At 39.4% G+C, this 19,548-nt stretch overlaps 1 protein-coding gene across 11 annotated transcripts in view; it reads right to left on the bottom strand.

Annotated features, from left to right (window-relative positions):
* LOC126271923 (DNA (cytosine-5)-methyltransferase 1-like) overlaps positions 1-19,548 on the bottom strand; it is a 212,611-nt gene that overhangs the window by 111,827 nt on the left and 81,236 nt on the right. For all 11 annotated transcript variants that reach the window (XM_049974328.1, XM_049974330.1, XM_049974329.1 and 8 more), the window contains 3 exons: positions 18,549-18,696; positions 3,939-4,069; positions 3,648-3,848 (listed from right to left, as the gene is read on the bottom strand). In XM_049974328.1, the coding sequence (XP_049830285.1) occupies positions 3,648-3,848; positions 3,939-4,069; positions 18,549-18,696 (480 nt within the window). The remainder of the gene's footprint in view (positions 1-3,647; positions 3,849-3,938; positions 4,070-18,548; positions 18,697-19,548) is intronic.

Here is a 19,548-nt window from a genome sequence, read left to right as displayed (position 1 = left end):
CCTTGTCCTGAAGTTGGAAGAAAGTGCAGATGACACCTGTCTGCAAGAAAGTTAGTAGAAGCAATCCACAAAACCACCATCCAATAACTCCGATAACCTTGACACCAACTTCTTATAGAATCAGAACATATACTGAGCTCAAATGTAATGAAGTATCTTTAACAGAATGACCTCCTCAATGCCAACCAGCATGGATTCTGAAAACATCGATTGTGTGAAATTTGCACTTTTCTCACATGACATACTGAATTATCAAGATAGTCATGTAGATGCAGTATTTCTTGATTTCCGAAAAGCATTTGACTCAGTACCACATCTACACTTATTGTCTAAAGTTCAATCATCTATGGGGTACAGTGAAATCTGTGACTGGATTGAGCACTTTTTGGTAGGGAAGACACAGCACATTATCTTGCCAGGAGAGTCACTGTCAGACATAGAAGTAACTTCGAGTGTACCCCAGGGAATTGTATTGGGACCTTTGCTGCTTATGTTGTATATTAAAGACCTTGTAGAGAATATTAATACTAAAACAGGATTTTTACAGAAGTTATCTATGATGAAGTACTATCTGAGAGAAGCTGCATAACTGCTCAGTCACATCTTTATAAGATTCCATCGCAGTGCAGAGCCTGACAACTTGCTCTGAATGTAATCTTTTCACTTCACAAAACAAAACATAGTATACTATAATATCAATGAGTCACTGTTGGAATCAGCCAACTCACACAAATACCTGAGGGATATGAAGTGATTGATCACACAGGTTCAGTCGTGTGTAAAGCAGGTGGTAGACTTCAGTTAATTGTTAGAATGCTGGGGAAGTGGAATCAGTCTACAAAACAGATTGTTTACAAATCACTTGTGTGACCCACCCTAGAATATTGTTCAAGTATGTGGGACCCATATCAAATAGGACTAATGGGGATACTGAATGTATACAGAGAAGGGCAGAATGAATGATCACAGGTTTGTTTAATCTGTGGGAGAGTGTTACAGAGATACTGAAGGAAATGAACTGGAAGATTCTTGAAGATAGACATAAACTACCCCAAGAAAGCCTATTAACAAAGTTTCAAGGACCAGCTTTAAATTATGACTAGGAATATACTACAATCCCCTACATATCACTCACATCTCGATCGTGAGAATAAGATTAGATTAATTACTGCACGCGTAGAGGCTTTCAAACAATCATTCTTCCCACACTCCACACAAAAATGGAACAGAAAGAAACACTAATAACTGGTACAATGGGATGAACCCTCTGCCACGCACTTCATTTTCATGGTGGTTTGCACAATATGAATGTAAATGTAGATATCACTCATGATTAGCTGTTCTTCGATCTTCTAAACAATGGTCACAAGTCCAGCACAACCAAAGCAAAACGTGACCATTTTCTTGGAATGTTATGCAAACGAATCTTTAAAAGAATCTTGGTCTACCAGTCCTTAGTCCAACTTTTTCGTTGCGTAAACTTGCAGGAAGGAAAAAATCTATGCAAAAACACTACATACAGACAAATGTTTCACACACCCAAAAGGAGCTACTGACACTAACAGTAGTGGTGAAGCCTGATTGACATTTGGTGTCACACTTCTGATAAAATCAGACATGAATCATCAGATATATCTACTGCAAAACTGAAGTGTAGCTCCACCAGCTCGCGCTACAAATATTAAATATCCTGGATGTCGCTGATGCAGCATGTGCTGGCTCTCACCATGGAGGTGCAGCCCAGGCACCAGTACGAACACTGCAATACTAATCAATGGGTTTGATATCCAGGCACATTCCAGCCCAGCATACAGTGTGAATACACACTAAGTGAATGAGTTCCAACCCCCCCCCCCCCCCCCTCTCTCTCTCTCTCTCTCTCTCTCTCTCTCTCTCTCTCTCTCTCTCTCTCTCTCTCTCTCTGCTCTTCTGGATCCATACTATCATAATGATAATACACCGGCATGCCACGTTTTTGTTTCTTTTAAATATATGTTGTTTAACACCACCAGTTTTGAGTGACAGTTCGTTCTCAAATGGCACAGTAAAAATCTTCAATGTTATTTTTCAATTAGGATTTACTTTTGGTTTGGCACATTTGTGAATGACAGTTACAACACTGATGTATGTTGGGCACCAAAACTGATGCTGTCACAGCCATGCACAAATAAGACAAAGCAAAGGATACTCCACCTTCCCTCTGTACTCTCAAAGTTTCACTCGATGTTCCACTTGGTGACCCCGACCTTGCCCTACATGCACCCTCATGCTCTGCAGTTTGCTCTTATTTTGGCCAAAGAGTTGGTATGGCTCTTGTGGTAAACTGTTCCATTCCTTCACCAGTGCAGTTGACAACTGCTGGATGATCACTGGTGGATGTGGATGTGCTGCAATCTGTCTCTCTGACGCATCCCCCAATTGCTTATGCGATTTAAGTCAGGGGAACTGGTAGGCCAGTTCATTTGCCAAATATCCTCTTGTTCCCAGAAAGCTTCCACGAAAGCTGTTTGATGCAGTCATGTCTTGGTGTCCATAAAAATTAAGTCAGGGCTGATTGTACCCCTGAAAAGATGCATATGGAGAAGGACTACAGTACCATGATAACATTGACTGGTGAGTGTACCGTGTTCAGACTGAGACCAGTATTGCTATGCAACATAATGCCTCCCCACACAATTAACACCTGAACCACCAAAATGATCATGTTCGACAGTGTGTTCCCTCCTCTCCTCACATGAGGATAAGTCGAACATCATCATTTTGATGGGCCTGTGTTATGGTGTGGGGAGCCATAACGGTGCCTGGGGCCAACTGAAAATGATACATTTACTGGTTAATATTACTTTGATACTGTATTCCTCGCCAGCCCAGACTTTATTTTTACGCATAACAATGCATGACCACATAAAACATCACAGGTGGAGCAGCTCTTGGAACAAGAGGATATTTGGTGAATTGTCTGCCTATTCCCCCCAACTTAAACCCCATCGAGCACATGTGGGGAGATATGGTGCTGCTTCTCTGCATGCATGAACAACCATCCAGCAGCTGTTAACCACACCGGTGGAGGGATAGAATATCCTACCACAAGAATCTCGTACCAACCTTGGGGCCAGCATGCGAGCACAATGCAGAGTATACATTGCTATATGCGGTGATCACACACCCTTGTAAGAACCATATCCCACCTTTGGGTTGACCTGGGAACCATAAGTAATCGTTCATATTGGTTGACCTGGGAACCATCATGAATTGCTGTGGCTTCAGTGTAACTACTTTGAATGAAAGTGTCATTTCTGTTTGCCTAAACGCATATTTCTTTCAGCTACCTTCTGTACTATATTGCAGTAGTTCTTTCTATGTATAGTCCAAGTTTCACCAAGCTGTGTTACTTGGCAGTGACCCATCATGCAAAAGTTACTTTCATTACTAAGTTTTGCACACCAGAGTACTTGCTCCATATTTCTGACAACTTGCAAAAGTTGAATGTGCCCGTCTTAATGTTTCCTAGATAATGCTGGATGAAACAGAACAAATATGTATCTCATAAGGGCACATGGGAATCCACCATGCATTTAAAAATATGGACTGAACATGTAAATCCATATTCTACTGTGTGTGTCCAATGGCATTCCTTTCAATCTTACCTATAATACTTAAAGGGCCCAATTTTTGTAACCATATCACCGATCCACGACACACTACGTTTCTCTTGAGGTACTGCAATTTTGTTTTGATTTTGAGATAAGCCAATTTTCAATGAATTGCTCTTTACTTTGGCAGTTGGTACATCATCGTCATCATCCACATCAGACTCGTCTGCTGCATCGATTGCCATATTTGCACACCTACAATAAAAACGGATAAAGTGAAATTTGCATAAAAGATAAAAATAACAGCCAGCAGTATGTAACAGTTACCAAACATTATGTCCTCACCTTCGCTGCACACATGCCTGTTTGCTTCGACCAGGTCCACCAAATTTCACCATGTCCTTGCAGGCGTTACATGTTCCACAATCAGGTGATTGGCAGGCCTCACACACACCACATCTGCGACGCTTGGGGCCCTAATGAAATATCTTTGAGTTAATGAAATGTAATAGTTAATACAAAAGTTATAGTTTTCCAAATTTGACATTTCTATGCCTATAACAGCTTCTTATTTTCTAAAGCTGTAGTTTAACAGGTTTGGGAATTTAACAGGTTTATGATAGGTAGCCTGCTACATCCCTATAGTTGGAACCAAGTTGTGAGTAACTCAGGTAAACCATCAAAAACCTAAATCACATGGCCAGATGGGGATTAGAACCTACGTCGTCCTAAATACGACGACAGTCTGTTAAAAACATAACAAAGTTTTGTTTTTACTTTCTGTACCATAACTTTCCATTTGCTTGACTGAAAAATTGAGTTAGCATCCCTACATAATGGGTGAAATGTTGAGCTTGGGAAGAGGGTGATTATATATATATATATATATTTACACACACACACACACACACACACACACACACACACACACACACACACACACACACACACTGCAAGCCACCAAATGATGTGTGTCAGAGGGTACCCTGTACCACTACTAGTCATTTCCTTTCCTATTACACTTGCAGTGCCATGTCATTAACAAATGCTAAACAGTCTAATTCTATGCCCCTATGTTTTGGTCACAGTCTGTGTGCTGGTGCACCTGCTTTTCTCTATTCTCGAACAACTTTTTCAAGAGCACAATTGAAGAGCGCTGAGGACAGTCCATCCCCTCGTCGTACTCCTGTGTGTATTTCAAATTCTGTGCTCAATTCTCCCACAAATTTTACTTTGGATTTGGTCTCCATGAGTGTTTCTTTTATAATTTTTGTTGTCTTTTGATCTAGTCCAAATTCTGCTAACACTTCGAAAAGGGATTCTTAGTTTATACTGTCATATGCTTTTTTTTAAAGTCGACAGACATGACGACATAACTTTTGTTTGAAGTACTATGCAAATATTTCATCGAGTTTTTCAAGTTAAGGATTTGGTCTACGCATGATCGACCTTTTCTGAATCCACCTTGGTATTTGCCTAGTTTTGAATCCAGCTGAGGTTCTGCTTGGCTTAGTACGGCTTTAGACAGAATTTTGTATGTTATTGACAATAAAGAGATTCCATGGTAGTTGTTGGGGTCTGTTTTACTTCCTTTTTTGGACAGAGGATTTATGATTGCTGTGTTCCAATCTGTGGGGATTATTTCAGTTTCCCATATTTCATGTACAATTTCTTTGAGTTTTGCAATAAGATTTTCTCCTGCATTTTTCCATAATACTGCGATGATTTGGGCTTCTCCTGATGCTTTGTTATTTTTCATTATCTCTTAATTTCCTGTAAACTTGGCAACTTTGAGTCTGAAGTGTAAGTTCAGTCTATATATTGTTCAGTAGCTATGGAAAGAGCCGTTCGTGGAGTCATTATGAACTTGGCTCAAGAATCATAAAAGAAAGTTGTATACATGGAAGAATCCTGGAGATACTAAAATGTATCAGATAAGATTATATAATGGTAAGACAGAGATTTTAGGAATCAGGTTTTAAATTGTAGGACATTTCCAGGGGCAGATGTGGACTCTGACCACATATTGGCTATGACCTGTAGGTTAAAACTGAAGAAACTGCAAAAAGGTGGGAATTTAAGGACATGGGATCTGGATAAGCTGAAAGAACCAGAGGTTGTACAGAGTTTCAAGGAGAGCATAAGGGAACAATTGACAGCAATGGGGGAAAGAAACACAGTAGAAGAAGAATGGGTAGCTCTGAGGGATGGAGTAGTGAAGGCAGCAGACGATAAAGTAGGTAAAAAGACGAGGGCTGCTAGAAATCCTTGGGTAACAGAAGAAATATTGAATTTAATTGATGAAAGGAGAAAATATAAAAATGCAGTAAATGAAGCAGGCAAAAAGGAATACAAACATCTCAAAAATGAGATCGGCAGGAAGTGCAAAATGGCTAAGCAGGGATGGCTAGAGGACAAATGTAAGGATGTAGAAGCTTATCTCACTAGGGGTAAGATAGATACTGCCTACAGGAAAATTAAAGAGACCTTTGGAGAGAAGAGAACCACGTGTATGAATATCAAGAGCTCAGATGGCAACCCAGTTCTAAGCAAAGAAGGGAAGGCAGAAAGGGGAAGGAGTATATAGAAGGTGTATACAAGGGCGATGTACTTGAGGACAATATTATGGAAATGGAAGAGGATGTAGATGAAGATGAAATGGGAGATATGATACTGTGTAAAGAGTTCGACAGAGCACAGACCTGAGTCGAAACAAGGTAACGGGAATAGACATTCCATTACAACTACTGACAGCCTTGGCAGAGCCAGCCCTGACAAAACTCTACTATATGTTGAGCATGATGTATGAAACAGGCAAAATACCCACAGACTTCAAGAATAATATAATAATCACAATCACAAAGAAAGCAGGTGTTGACAGATGTGAAAATTACTGAACTATCAGTTTAATAAGTCATGGCTGCAAAATACTAACGTGAATTCTTTACAGGCGAATGGGAAAACTGGGAGAAGCCAACCTTGGGGAAGATCAATTTGGATTCTGTAGAAATATTGGAACACGTGAGGCAATACCGACCCTACAACTTATCTTAGAAGACAGATTAATGAAAAGGAAACCTACATTTCTAGCATTTGTAGACTTAGAGAAAGCTTTTGACAATGTAGATTGGTATACTCTCTTTCAAATTCTGAAGGTGACAGGGGTAAAATACAGGGAGCGAAAGGCTATTTACAATTTGTACAGAAACCAGATGGCAGTTATTACAGTCGAGGGACATGAAAGGGAAGCAGTGGCTGGGAAGGGAGTGAGACAGGGTTGTAGCCTTTCCCCGATGTTATTCAATCTGTATATTGAGCAAGCAGTAAAGGAAACAAAAGAAAAATTCGGAGTAGGTATTAAAATCCATGGAGGAGAAATAAAAACGTTGAGGTTCGCCAATGACATTATAATTCTGTCAGAGACAGCAAAGGACTTGGAAGAGCAGTTACAACGGAATGGACAGTGTCTTGAGAGGAGGGTATAAGATGAACATCAACAGAAGCAAAACGAAGATAATGGAATGTAGTCGAATTAAGTCGGGTGATGCTGAGAGAATTAAATTAGGAAATGAGACACTTAAAGTAGTAAAGGAGTTTAGCTATTTGGGGAGAAAAATAACAGATGATGGTCGAAGTAGAAAGGATATAAAATGTAGGCTGGCAATGGCAAGGAAAGCGTTTCTGAAGAAGAGAAATTTGTTAACATCGAGTATAAATTTAAGTGTCAGGTAGTCATTTCTCAAAGTAGCATCAAGCTGGAATTTCTGGTGGATACAGTCTCCAAATTGTGATGTTTCTTATGACAGCAAATAACACAGAAAATTCTGTCTCACCATAACGTATGGATATTCCACAACATACATTTGGCTGACAAAGAACCAAAATTTTTGGCCTTCTGAAAGACGTTTCATTATTACTGATTTCAGCAACCTCATTATGTATTTGGGACTTGATCTCTTACTATGACCTTGTCCAAAGGCATCTTACCTAAAAAAAATTATCAACTGCATTTTATTTGCCATAGAGGAGCCACAGCTTAAAACAGCTTGACATCTCTTCGACTGCATGTCTTGTTAATGTAATAAACCCTTTCTGCCAAACACCAGTGGAGTTTGTTTGGAACAATGCAGTCCATGTGGAAGAGACACTGTCACCCCAAGAACTGGAATACTATAGCTGTGGTTGGCGGCGGCGGGGGTAGAGGGGTGCTGTCGTAATTTGATGTCTTTTAGATTACCTGACAGTGTACATCAGGTACTGATAACAATATCTAGCCTCAACAGCAATCTCATGCAAGGACAGTACCCTGTAGTGAGGATCGTGAATGTTCGCAAACTCATTAAAATTGTTAGGAGGCTCAAATGAAGGAGTACAGCAGTTCACCTGCTATGAGGTAGTCACTTGCTCTGGAACACCACCACTACCACTGTCACTTCTGCTGCCCATCTATCTACAGATACAGGCTGCATTATACTTCACACATTCTACACGGAGTACTCAGAGCAAAGGACACATGACAGCCAATAGCAACATCACTGTTACATAGTGTGAACACACAATAGGAAAAGTTAGTGGTTTAATTTAATGTACACAGTGTAGTTCAACAAAAGTAAAGCTTTCACACATAATATTGTGTCTTTTTTGCATGTGTTACACTTCAAGATACATCACACAAATTTGGTATTAACATTGTAAGTAATGACATTAATATCTGGTCTTCTGGGCTCAAAATTCTTGTAAGAGGCTAATCCTTATTTGTGTTAAGTTTTAAACAAGAGTCAGATTCCCTGTGATTTAAGAAATTCTTTGCACATTCGCACATGCAACATAATTCATCTTCCATAAAAAGAAACTAACGCTTTTCAAAGCACCATTCGCAATGTCCAGCTTCACAACGAAGTACGCCCCAACCTGATAAACTTTTCAGTGCTGTTTTTGGGATGCAAATTTTCTTGTAGTACCAGTACTGTACACTCATGTTTGGTTCTTTATTGCGGCATAATGACATACATGGCACAAGATGAAAATGTTCACTTGAAATTCAGTAACAACTGAAACTAGCCAGCAGTGCAGAATGAAACACTTTATTTCTAATAAATTGACTGCCTCTGGGGAAAGGTTAATAAAAGCCATATTTGGCAATTGACTGCCTTAAAAGTACAAATAACATAAAATCAGAAAATTGAAACTAATAACATATGTTACCCTTCCGTAATTATATGAATGTATTTTAACTCACTTGATAGCTCCCAACCACAGAAATCCGTTTTGTTTTCATTTGATGTGAAAAGCGTAAACAAACAGGAACAGCAAAATCACTAAACGTAAACATGGCTTACGTGGAGACTGAACTACTACTGACTACAACCCACATTGCTATGTGCATGCATGAATCTGGTAGCTTGGATGTGCCAGAAAAACTTTTCTGAGCTGCCTCTGGCTGCTTGTAGCAATTGCTGGTGCAGCTAACAGCCAGACTTCAAGTAGCCTGAAGCAGGAGAAGGTACCGTCCATACACAACTCAAATGCGTATATGCTCACAGGCAACTGTTCAAATGAACTTAATGTAAACAGTTGTGACGCCACACTTATCGGCGGCTGTTTATTGATATGAAGTATTCCATAGACTTCGTCCTAAAGCCTTTGACAGATTTTGCTCTTTATCAGTTCTTACGAGTCAAACTAACAAACATTTAACTGAAGACTAAGAAGACTAAGACAATGAAAATTTCCTGGAATTCTAAAAAATTCCCCAGGGTTTTCCCAGATTCCCCGGTTGTTCCGGAGCATATACACCCTGTATTAGAGAAAGCAAAGGAAACTCTGAAGGATGTATATCACTAGACAGTTTATTATAAAGTACCACTGAATATAAAGAAAACAAACAGTAAGCACTTCAGCATAAAGAGGGAAAACAATTGTCACATTAAGCACACATTTAAATCTACAGACTGCATAACACAGTTTCAGGGACGAATATTTATAGTCTATTAACATGAAATGAGCATACAAAGGTACAGGGAAAAATAATGCCACCAGATCCTATGCTCATACACAAACTCAGTTCTTGAGTTCTTGACTATAGGTTTTTTTTTTTTTTTTTTTTTTTTTTTTTTTGGGGGGGGGGGGGGGGAAGGTACAAAACATGGACATAATTTTTATATCTGCAAGAAATGGGGGTAAGATTATTAACTTAAGTAGTAGTCAGGGTCATTGTAAAGAACTATTAAAAAAACTGAGCGTCCTTACTGCACTATGTCAATACATCTACCAATTTGTTGTGCAAATCAGGGCAGATACTACTAGGTATTTCATTAATAGTTTTAAATGTAATCATGGAACAAGAGCCAGTTTGGACTTGCTTTTAACAAAGAGAAACAAATTCAAATAGCATTTTCTGTCAGGTATAAAATTGTATAACAATCTGCTTAAGGAGATTAAAAAAATTACATCTGTTTAAAGAGGCTTCTAAAACATTCTTCTTAAGCAACGGGTGCGGCAGGGGGTAGATTCGTGCTCTCATGGAGTTCCCATGGACATACCACTATGCCACTGGATCAAGAGTGATGAGCTTGGACTTGCTTATGTTTCATGTGCCATACTGAAATGTGTTGTTGTTCCAGTGTTTAGTAGGCAGACTTCCAGTTTCGAAATTAATAGCTCTTTTGTTGCCTCACAGAGGATTGCAGGCATCGAAGTCTCCTAGGAGGAGGAAGACTGCTGTTCCACTAGCTCCACCAGCTCATGATGTGGTATAGACCAGTGTGGGAGTAAACATATTACATACTGTTATACCATGCACAGAGAAGACACAAACAACTGTGTCTTCTAATGCAGTGGTTAGTGGCTACTGCTCACTAAAAGGGCCAGATCGAATGAGGGTGCAGGCTCCTTCAGATGCCCTCTAGGCATTCCAGACATTTGTATGGTAGGATTTGAAATTTTTAATAGTAGGGAGAAGGGTTTCCGAGAAACATGTCTCCTGAAGTGCCACACCAACTACAGAGTAAGTAGCCATTAAGTGACAGAGTTCTGCCAGGTGGTGACGGTAGCTGTCTCAGTTCCATGGAAGAAACATCAGACTAGGATCTGAGAGAGCAGCGAAGGAAAAACAAGAGCACAAATTACTTTGCTATTGAGTTTTACTCCATCTGAGCATCTGATTCTTCACTGGTATTCGCAAGTTCAACTACGGGGTGGGAAATCAAATGGAGCATTAAAATTCAGTTTAACTTTCTATTTTCCTTTCTTGTCTATGACATTTTGACCTGGGAGCAGAGCACCTTGGTAGGTATCATCATCATCATCATCATCATCATCATCATCATCATCATCATGCAGGTCGCTGTAGTAGCATCGGCTGAATTCCTCAAATGGAGCCTTCCAATCAAAATATGCCATATGCACATTTATTCTTCCCTGTATGATGACAAGGCACCTCTGGTGGGGTGGTCACCACCAAGTCTATTAGTCCAGTAACAATGTGCTTTTTGCTTGGGAGAGAGAGAGAGAGAGAGAGAGAGAGAGAGAGAGAGAGAGAGATTAGATTTTTTTTATCTTGTGTATATAGTTTAGAGTACAATGAATCCAAGTTTTCGACGTCCAAAACATTCAGGACATCTTTTTGTGGCCAAAAATGAAGGAATTTTAGCACTTTTTTCATATTTTTACATATTTCTTGGAAACTACACATCCTGTTGAAACTGTTACCCCTACCAAAATGAAAGCACATTAAATTTTGCGTCAAACAAGCTACTTAAATGTCAAAATAGGCGCTATCGTTTGGGTGTAATCAGACTGTCTATGATCAGCTTGGCTAAAAAGTCGGCTCCAACGTCTAACTCAAAAACGGCTATTCCAAATCAAAAATGTCAAGTTATCAAAGACATAGATCACAAGATTTCATGTTGCAAAATCGTCTAGTTTTTGTGTTTTAGGTGCTATTAAGTGTTTACACACTAACACCAAAGCAATTCCATTTTGTTTTGTTTTTTTCCAAATCAAAGTTATTCAATAAAATGAAATTTCCAGTGGGATGCTGCTTTCCCATGAGCACATTAATTTTTATCCTTGCCTTAATTGATAGAATGTGTTACTAAAAATCAAGTACATAGTAATGGACAGCATGTATTTGCATATGAATAAAATGACAAATTGTACAAATGAACAAATAAAAGGGCAAGGTAACATTAAAAAACAATTTAAATAGCAGAGATTAACATTTTATCTAATTTTAATTCCATCGAGGTCATTTGCAAGACTGCAGGTGGCCCTGGTTCAGCATTCAATCTTCAGGATCCACTGAGGCACCTTCGTCAACTCCCTCGTCTGGAACATGTCTTCTCTCTCTTCCCCATCCTGGTCAAGCCTAATTACTGGGGTGTTCTTGCAAGACAAGCCACAACAGTGTTTGCACATTGAGGAGCAGTTCAGACCAGATTAACAATATCCAAATACTACAGTGCATCCTGTTTTGCATGCGCAAGAAATCATCCTCAGTTGCAAGTATGGTGCAGCATCTTTCATCAGCGTCATGGGAAACAAGCCTGATAAGTTTTTCTTCCAGCCCCACTGGCATGGATCAGCTTTCTTCCACAGCCAAGATTGCACTTGACAGTAGGAACGCAATGAATGCCACATTGCTGTGTCTGATGTTGGCAGTAGCCTTTCATGTTTGAAATATTTTCTCCAGGAAGATGTTACAAAAAGCTTTTACCTGAGCTCATACAAAGTCGCACAGTTGGCACTCCCATACAGTGCTAACATCAGTTGTCCTCATGTTGAACAAATTCTGCAGTTTGCACTTTTAGGTGTGGCTGTTGCTCCAAAAGGTTCAGCAATTTCCCTTTTCCTTGGTCACAAAATGAGGCATGGCTGAAAATGGCAAATGCAGGATCAAAACTGAAAGAATTACAGGGGAGTACCACACTCCTGCCGATTTCCCTCCTTCCAGTTTATGGAAGTACAAGTAGTAGTACTCGATTCCTCGACCCATTAGGAGAACAAGCACTCTATGTCCTCGCTTACAATTTCCATACTGTCTGGTTCAGCAACTTGGAAAATATCTGTTTCCACAATGAAGGAATCCGCATCTTCTTCTGCCTATAATACTTTTAATACTTCCATTCTCAAATTTTCTCTTGAGCATAAAAATCAAGTGGTTCTTGTTGCTCTTATTTGCTCTTCATTGAAAATGATACCGGCTAAAGAAACTGGGGTCTTTAAATGACAATATCTTTCAGAAGACTTTGATCCCCTTTGCGAAGGATCTCTTGGGTAGACAAAAATTCAGAAGTTGAACATCATCTTTCTGGATCAATGCTTTTATCAGACTCCTTGGCTCTGTAGGAAGAGACTGCCATGATACCTCCCATGGAATGTAAGTATTTAATCCTTCAATCGTGCAGATGTTAAAATCAGTGTCATCAGAGATGATCTGGACGAATCCTTCACTGGTTATGTTGGGATGCTCAGGTCATGCAATCGAGGATGTCTCAAACAGGGAAGCTTCTATACATGTAGCTGTGAATACAATTGCATTAAGAGTGTCCACCATAAGTCTTGAGCTGTAAGTTTTGTACATTTATGTACTGAGCCCAATCGATAGTGAAGATAGAAATGATCATAGCCTTACTGTAGAAACCACTGCACGTGACAAAGCAACACACTTTTTCCCATTATCCAAGAGTTCGTCATTTGTTTTTCAAAATCAACAACTGAAATAAATGGAGCATCGATTGGACATCTAGCAAGAAATAATCAGGTGGGGAGAAGTGGGATGTATCACACACCTGTGAATGAATGTCCTGCAGCAGCACATACAATTCCTGCTTGCCGTGATAGAAATTATATGACGGTATCTTGTAGCCTGTACTTTTGAAACTCACTAAGTGCTCTTTTTATATCTGTCAACAACCATTCTTCCTCCACCACACCTCCAGAAAGGTCGTGTTTTATTGTCCTTACATCTCCCTCCCAGCCATTCGTGATTTGGTCCTTTAACTCCTGCAAAGTAAAGTGGCACTCTTCTAATTGTTCAATGTATGCAGAAATCATTTCCATTGCTTCACCTATCTGTGTGGATCCAGGACTTCCACGTTTTCCTCCACCCCTGACTGACAGGTAAAACTCTCTGACAAAACCTATGATATTGAGCATTTTTAGCACAAAGATCCTAATCACAGATACGTTACAACAATTCATGAGACCAGTCATCACCTCACCTATCAGCAACCCCCATAAAAGCATCTGGTACTAGAAGTTTCAATCACTTTATGAACAATATTTTCCTTTACATAGGGAAGTCTGCTAAGTTTCTCCCCGTTAGCATCAATTTCCTTGCACAATAAAAGCAGTGTTTATTAAAAACAAATATCTTCTCGTATGATCAAAGATTCTACATGGAGAGTGCAAGACTTTTTACCAAAGACGATGTAATCAGTTTTGAGTTACTGTACTACTTCTAACAAGCACAGTGTACTTCAACTTCAACCAAACCAGTTAATAACTTACAATTTGCTGTGATTTTTTATCATTACTGGATTGTAGTAGTGTTTCCAAGCCTTTCTGTTTCACTTAACCACATCACCAACTGCCTAACTGCCGTAACATACAAAAGACCCTCCATACGATTTGGAGCACTCATTTTTAATTCACTGACTGCACAATAAAAGTAAACTCAAACAAGGAATGAGAATTCTGCAAGAAATAAGGAATTTCCAATGCGTCCCTCAGACAACAAACGAAGATTGGGCATGGCTAACAGTGGAAACAATAACAAAGAAACGTAGGGGATGACAATTTCTGCTGTTTACAACACATCAATCTAAGATTTGTAGATAACTGTATACCTGAAGGTAGGGCAAACTTATGTTTTCCTATTGGAGATTTCATTTAATTATATTATTTTGACGTACAACAAAAACTGAACAGTTAATAGTGCCTAAAACTGAAAAACTAGCCGATTTTGTACCATAAAAGTTCATGAAATACAACGACGATAACTTGACATTTTCCATTTGGAGTAGTCGTTTTCGAGTTACAGGCATTCGAAACGACTTTTTAGCTAAGCTAGTAAAAATGAATGCACTTTGACAACTAATTGCAGCCAAATGGCTGCACCAATTTTGATATTTTAAGTAGGTCACAACACAAAATTTAATACTCTCATTTTTTGTAAGGGTAACATTTTCAGTAGGATGCATAATTTTCGAGTAATGGGAAAAATCTAAAAAATGCACCACAATTTCTTGCTTTTTTGGCCACAAAAAGCTGACCCAAGAGTTTTGAAGGTCAAAAACTTGATTTCAGCACACACTCAACTATACAGGGTGGTCCATTGATAGTGACCGGCCAAATATCTCACAAAATAAGCATCAAACGAAAAAACTACAAAGAACGAAACTCTTCTAGCTTGAAGGGGGAAACCAGATGGCGCTATGGCTGGCCTGCTAGATGGCGCTGCCATAGGTCAAATGGATATCAACTGCATTTTTTTTTAAAATAGGAACCCCCATTTTTTCTTACGTATTCATATATTACGTAAGGAAATATGAATGTCTTAGTTGGACCACTTTTTTTGCTTTGTTATAGATGGCACTGTAATAAGTCACAAACGTATAAGTAAGTGGTATCATGTAACACTCCACCAGTGCGTACGATATTTGCTTCGTGATATATTACCCGTGTTAAAATGGACCGTTTACCAATTGCGGAAAAGGTCGATATCGTGTTGATGTATGGCTATTGTGATCAAAATTGCCCAACAGGCGTGTGCTATGTATACTGCTTGGTATCCTGGGCGACATCATCCAAATGTCCGGACCGTTCGCCAGATAGTTACATTATTTGAGAAAACCGGAAAAGTTCAGCCACATGGGAAACGTCAACCACGACCTGCAACAAATGATGATGCCCAAATAGGCGTTTTAGTTGCTGTCGCGGCTAATCCACACAACAGTAGCAGACAAATTGCATGAGAATCGGGAATCTCAATAATGTCGGTGTTGAGAATGCTACATCAACATCGATTGCACCCGTAGCATATTTCTATGCACCAGGAAATTGCATGGCGACGACCTTGAACGTCGTTTACAGTTCTGCCACTGGGCACAAGAGAAATTATGGGACAATGACAGAGTTTTTGCACGCATTCTATTTAGCGACGAAGTGTCATTCACCAACAGCGGCAACGTAAACCAGCATAATATGCACTATTGGGCAACGGAAAATCCACAATGGCTGCAACAAGTGGAACATCAGCGACCTTGGCGGGTTAATGTATGGTGCGGCATTATGGGAGGAAGGATAATTGCACCCATTTTATCGATGGCAATCTAAATGGTGCAATGTATACTGATTTCCTACATAATATTCTACCGATGTTACTACAAGATGTTTCACTGCATGACAGAATGGCAATGTACTTCCAACATGATGGATGTCCAGCACATAGCTCGGGTGCGGTTGAAGTGGTACTGAATAGTTTATTTCATGACAGGTGGATTGGTCTTCTAAGCACCAGACCATGGCCCGCACATTCACCGGATCTGACGTCCCCGGATTTCTTTCTGTGGGGAATGTTGAAGGATATTTGCTATCGTGATCCACCGACAACACCTGACAACATGAGTCAGCGCATTGTCAATGCATGTGCGAACATTACGGAAGGCGAACTACTCGCTGTTGAGAGGAATGTCGTTACACGTATTGCCAAATGCATTGAGGTTGGCAGACATCATTTTGACCATTTATTGCATTAATGTGGTATTTACAGGTAATCACGCTGTAACAGCATGCGTTCTCAGAAATGATAAGTTCAAATGGTACATGTGTCACATTGGAATAACCGAAATAAAATGTTCAAATGTACCTACATTCTGTATTTTAATTTAAAACACCTACCTGTTACCAAACTGTTCGTCTAAAACTGTGAGCCATATGTTTGTGACTATTACAGCGCCATCTATCACAAAGCGAAAAAAGTGGTCCAACTAAAACATTCCTATTTCTTTATGTACTACGCAAATATGTAATTAAAAAAAAATCGGGGTTCCTATTTTTTTAAAAAAAAACAGCAGTCGATATCCGTTTGACCTATGGCAGCGCCATGTAGAGGGCCAAAAACAGCGCTATCTGATTTCCCCCCTTCAAGCTAGGCAAGTTTCGTTCTTTGTAATTTTTACATTTCATGCTTATTTCGTGAGATATTTGGCACGGTCATGATCAATGGACCACCCTGTATACAAAAGATTAAAAAACAAAATCTTCTATTCCACTTTATGCAAACAAAGGGCCTTTTTGTGGACCGTTACTGGACTATATGAGTCTAGACATCTCAAGAACCGAAGTCTCCCTTCCCTGATAGAAAAACAGATGAGTTGCTAGGGCCAAGAGTAAACAATTGAGACCTTGTAATCAAGCTAGGTGCGGATTCTAACATCTGCAAAGCTTGGTGTCATATTGATTGGGTGTATTTTTTCAAATTTTTTCTTAGCATCTGGATAAGAGAGGCAGTCAAGAATTTCAAATTTCTGGATTTTCCTCTCCTTTTTGAAAACTGAAAATTTTGGCAAATGAAGGGGTGTCATTCTGGGCAGGAAAAGGGGGAGGGGGTTGGGGGCTGTTCAGAAGGACTGCCCTCATGCCCTATGTTCAGTACGCCCAACAAGTAGTCTCACTAGTACAGTGGGAGGACGTGTGCACCCCACTGGCACCTAAGAAAAAAATCAGATTGGAAGAGGAAAATAGGGTTCAAAATCACATCTGTTAACCACAACTGTATCTTTACCAGATAAAACACTTCCCTCATAGGCTAGGATGAAAGTTTCAGTGTCAATCCTAAGATCCTTATGTTCTCTGTTAATGCGACTAAGTGGACTCCATGGCACTCTAGGTTCGCACACAGTTATTCACCTATTTACAGTGTTAGATCCCGATGGAAGATGATCCCTTGAATCTGTTGAGCTCATTACGAAGAGAGATGGTAAGCTCGTCACTGACCTAAGTGCCTGTGACTGGGTATATTCAAAATTTTTTATCAAGAAAGATTCATTGCTCATTTTCTCTACTGCTGAAACTTTTATGTGCCTATCCTCAATATTTTCAACGAAAAACAGTGGCTTCACTGTTACAAAATATTCTCTGTCAGTTCTTGAGTATGCCAAGAGCTGGGCAGACTGTCCACCTCCATTTCTCCTTCTTTACTATCATCCCATAGCACGGCAAAGATGGAAAAGCCATGGGTTGTGACCAGTGGTATGAGTCAGTCTGATCCGCTTAATTGCTGACTGCCTGCCATTATGCCATCTCTCCCTTCAGAGGCTCTCCCCTCAGGCCCCATCCCGCCACATCAAATGCTACCTGACATAGCAGGCATTGCAGAGAGTCCCGGCAACCTACGGAGGACAGAAACCTACTCCTGAGCACACTTGACGAGGTTGCAGATTAGGCATAAGCAGTGTAATCTCTCCATTATCAGGGGTCTACTACTGTGAGGGTACAAAATGGACACCCTCGATGAGAGATTGGCTACCACGCTGGATTGGCTACAATGCTGGATTTCGAATGTTAATGAAAATCCCCTCTAATAGTAGGTGCAGAAGAACACAGTGTAGGATGGCTAAATCATGCACTGCACAAGATATCCTTCCTCAGGAACAGCACACACTTTTTCTTGTTCTTCTTCATGAACAAAGTGCTCTTATAAGAATACATAAATTTTTTATGCTGCGAACTTTTGCTGTAAATTTTTTTTTTTTTCACTACTCTCTTAACAACAAAATACTAAATGTATATGTGGCAAACCCTTGTCAGTCCTTTATCTTCTGAGGAAACTGTATAACAATATTTATTAACAACTACTACTTTTGAAAGGATATGAATTTGCTTACATTTTTCTGTGTATTGTTATATAATAGTGTTAGAATAAGAATGGAAAAACACAAAAGTATATACCTGATTTTCTTTATTGCTGTCTCTGTCTATCTGCTCTGTGAAGAATGTTTCAAAGACCTCTTGGACTAGGTTGGTGGTGGTTGCTTTAGTCCATTCACACTTCTTTGGTTTTGTGACATCTCTTCTTTCTGCACGTCTCATAGCTTGCCTAACAAAAATAAATTTCACATGAAACTGAAACAATTCAAAGTAAATCATGAAGATTAGAAATATATGGGTTGGAGGGAACGTTTATGCAAATATCTGTGAAAATTGGAGTAAGGTTAGCAGAAGCACAAGCATTAACACACATTGGGTTTCTAGTTTTTGGATCTAACTGTTTACGCAGTAGAAGGAAACTGCAAAATGCTCTAAGGAAAAATGTACAGGTACAGGTTAGACTTTAAACTAACATACAAAAATGAGTGCCATGGTTGAGAACTTTTCCTGTACGGTATACTGCCATCCCCCAAAGAAATTTAACAAGGTGTTATCTTCTGCCATACACCATAACCTGTACTTCTAAGATGCAGTAATCCGTCAGTCAGGATAGTGATCTTACATAAAGTATTCTCAGTGTTCTTGCTGTGTCGACTCAAAAAAAATTCTTTACCTTTCAACAACAACACCACCAAATTTATCAGAAACAATTGACTTGTCACATTGCTAGAGATGTCTGTGATGTTATTGACATCTGTTTAAACATAAAGAACTCGACAAATTGCTCTATAGTCTGAATTGAAAGAGCTGTTTGAATATTTTTGCTAAGTTCAAGTTTATTCCATTTAAGGTTTTTGTGGATGACATGCCAACTAATTTAGTGTTTTCCATAAACATTTTATGTTTGTAGTACAGCTAATAAGTTTTAGTAGTTGCTGGGGTGAAATTTACATATTCTGTAGTCATGGAAACTTGATAGTATACTCTCCTACACAGGTACCACTCCTACCAAATGTTACAAGCCACAAGATAATGAGAATAAGCAAAGGAGAGGCAAACTTTATTTCTTTTTGCTCAACAA

Source organism: Schistocerca gregaria, chromosome 5, assembly GCF_023897955.1.
Source record: "Schistocerca gregaria isolate iqSchGreg1 chromosome 5, iqSchGreg1.2, whole genome shotgun sequence".
Lineage (NCBI taxonomy): Eukaryota > Metazoa > Arthropoda > Insecta > Orthoptera > Acrididae > Schistocerca > Schistocerca gregaria.
Note: the sequence above shows the minus strand (reverse complement) of the source record. Positions and strands in the feature narration are given on the sequence as shown.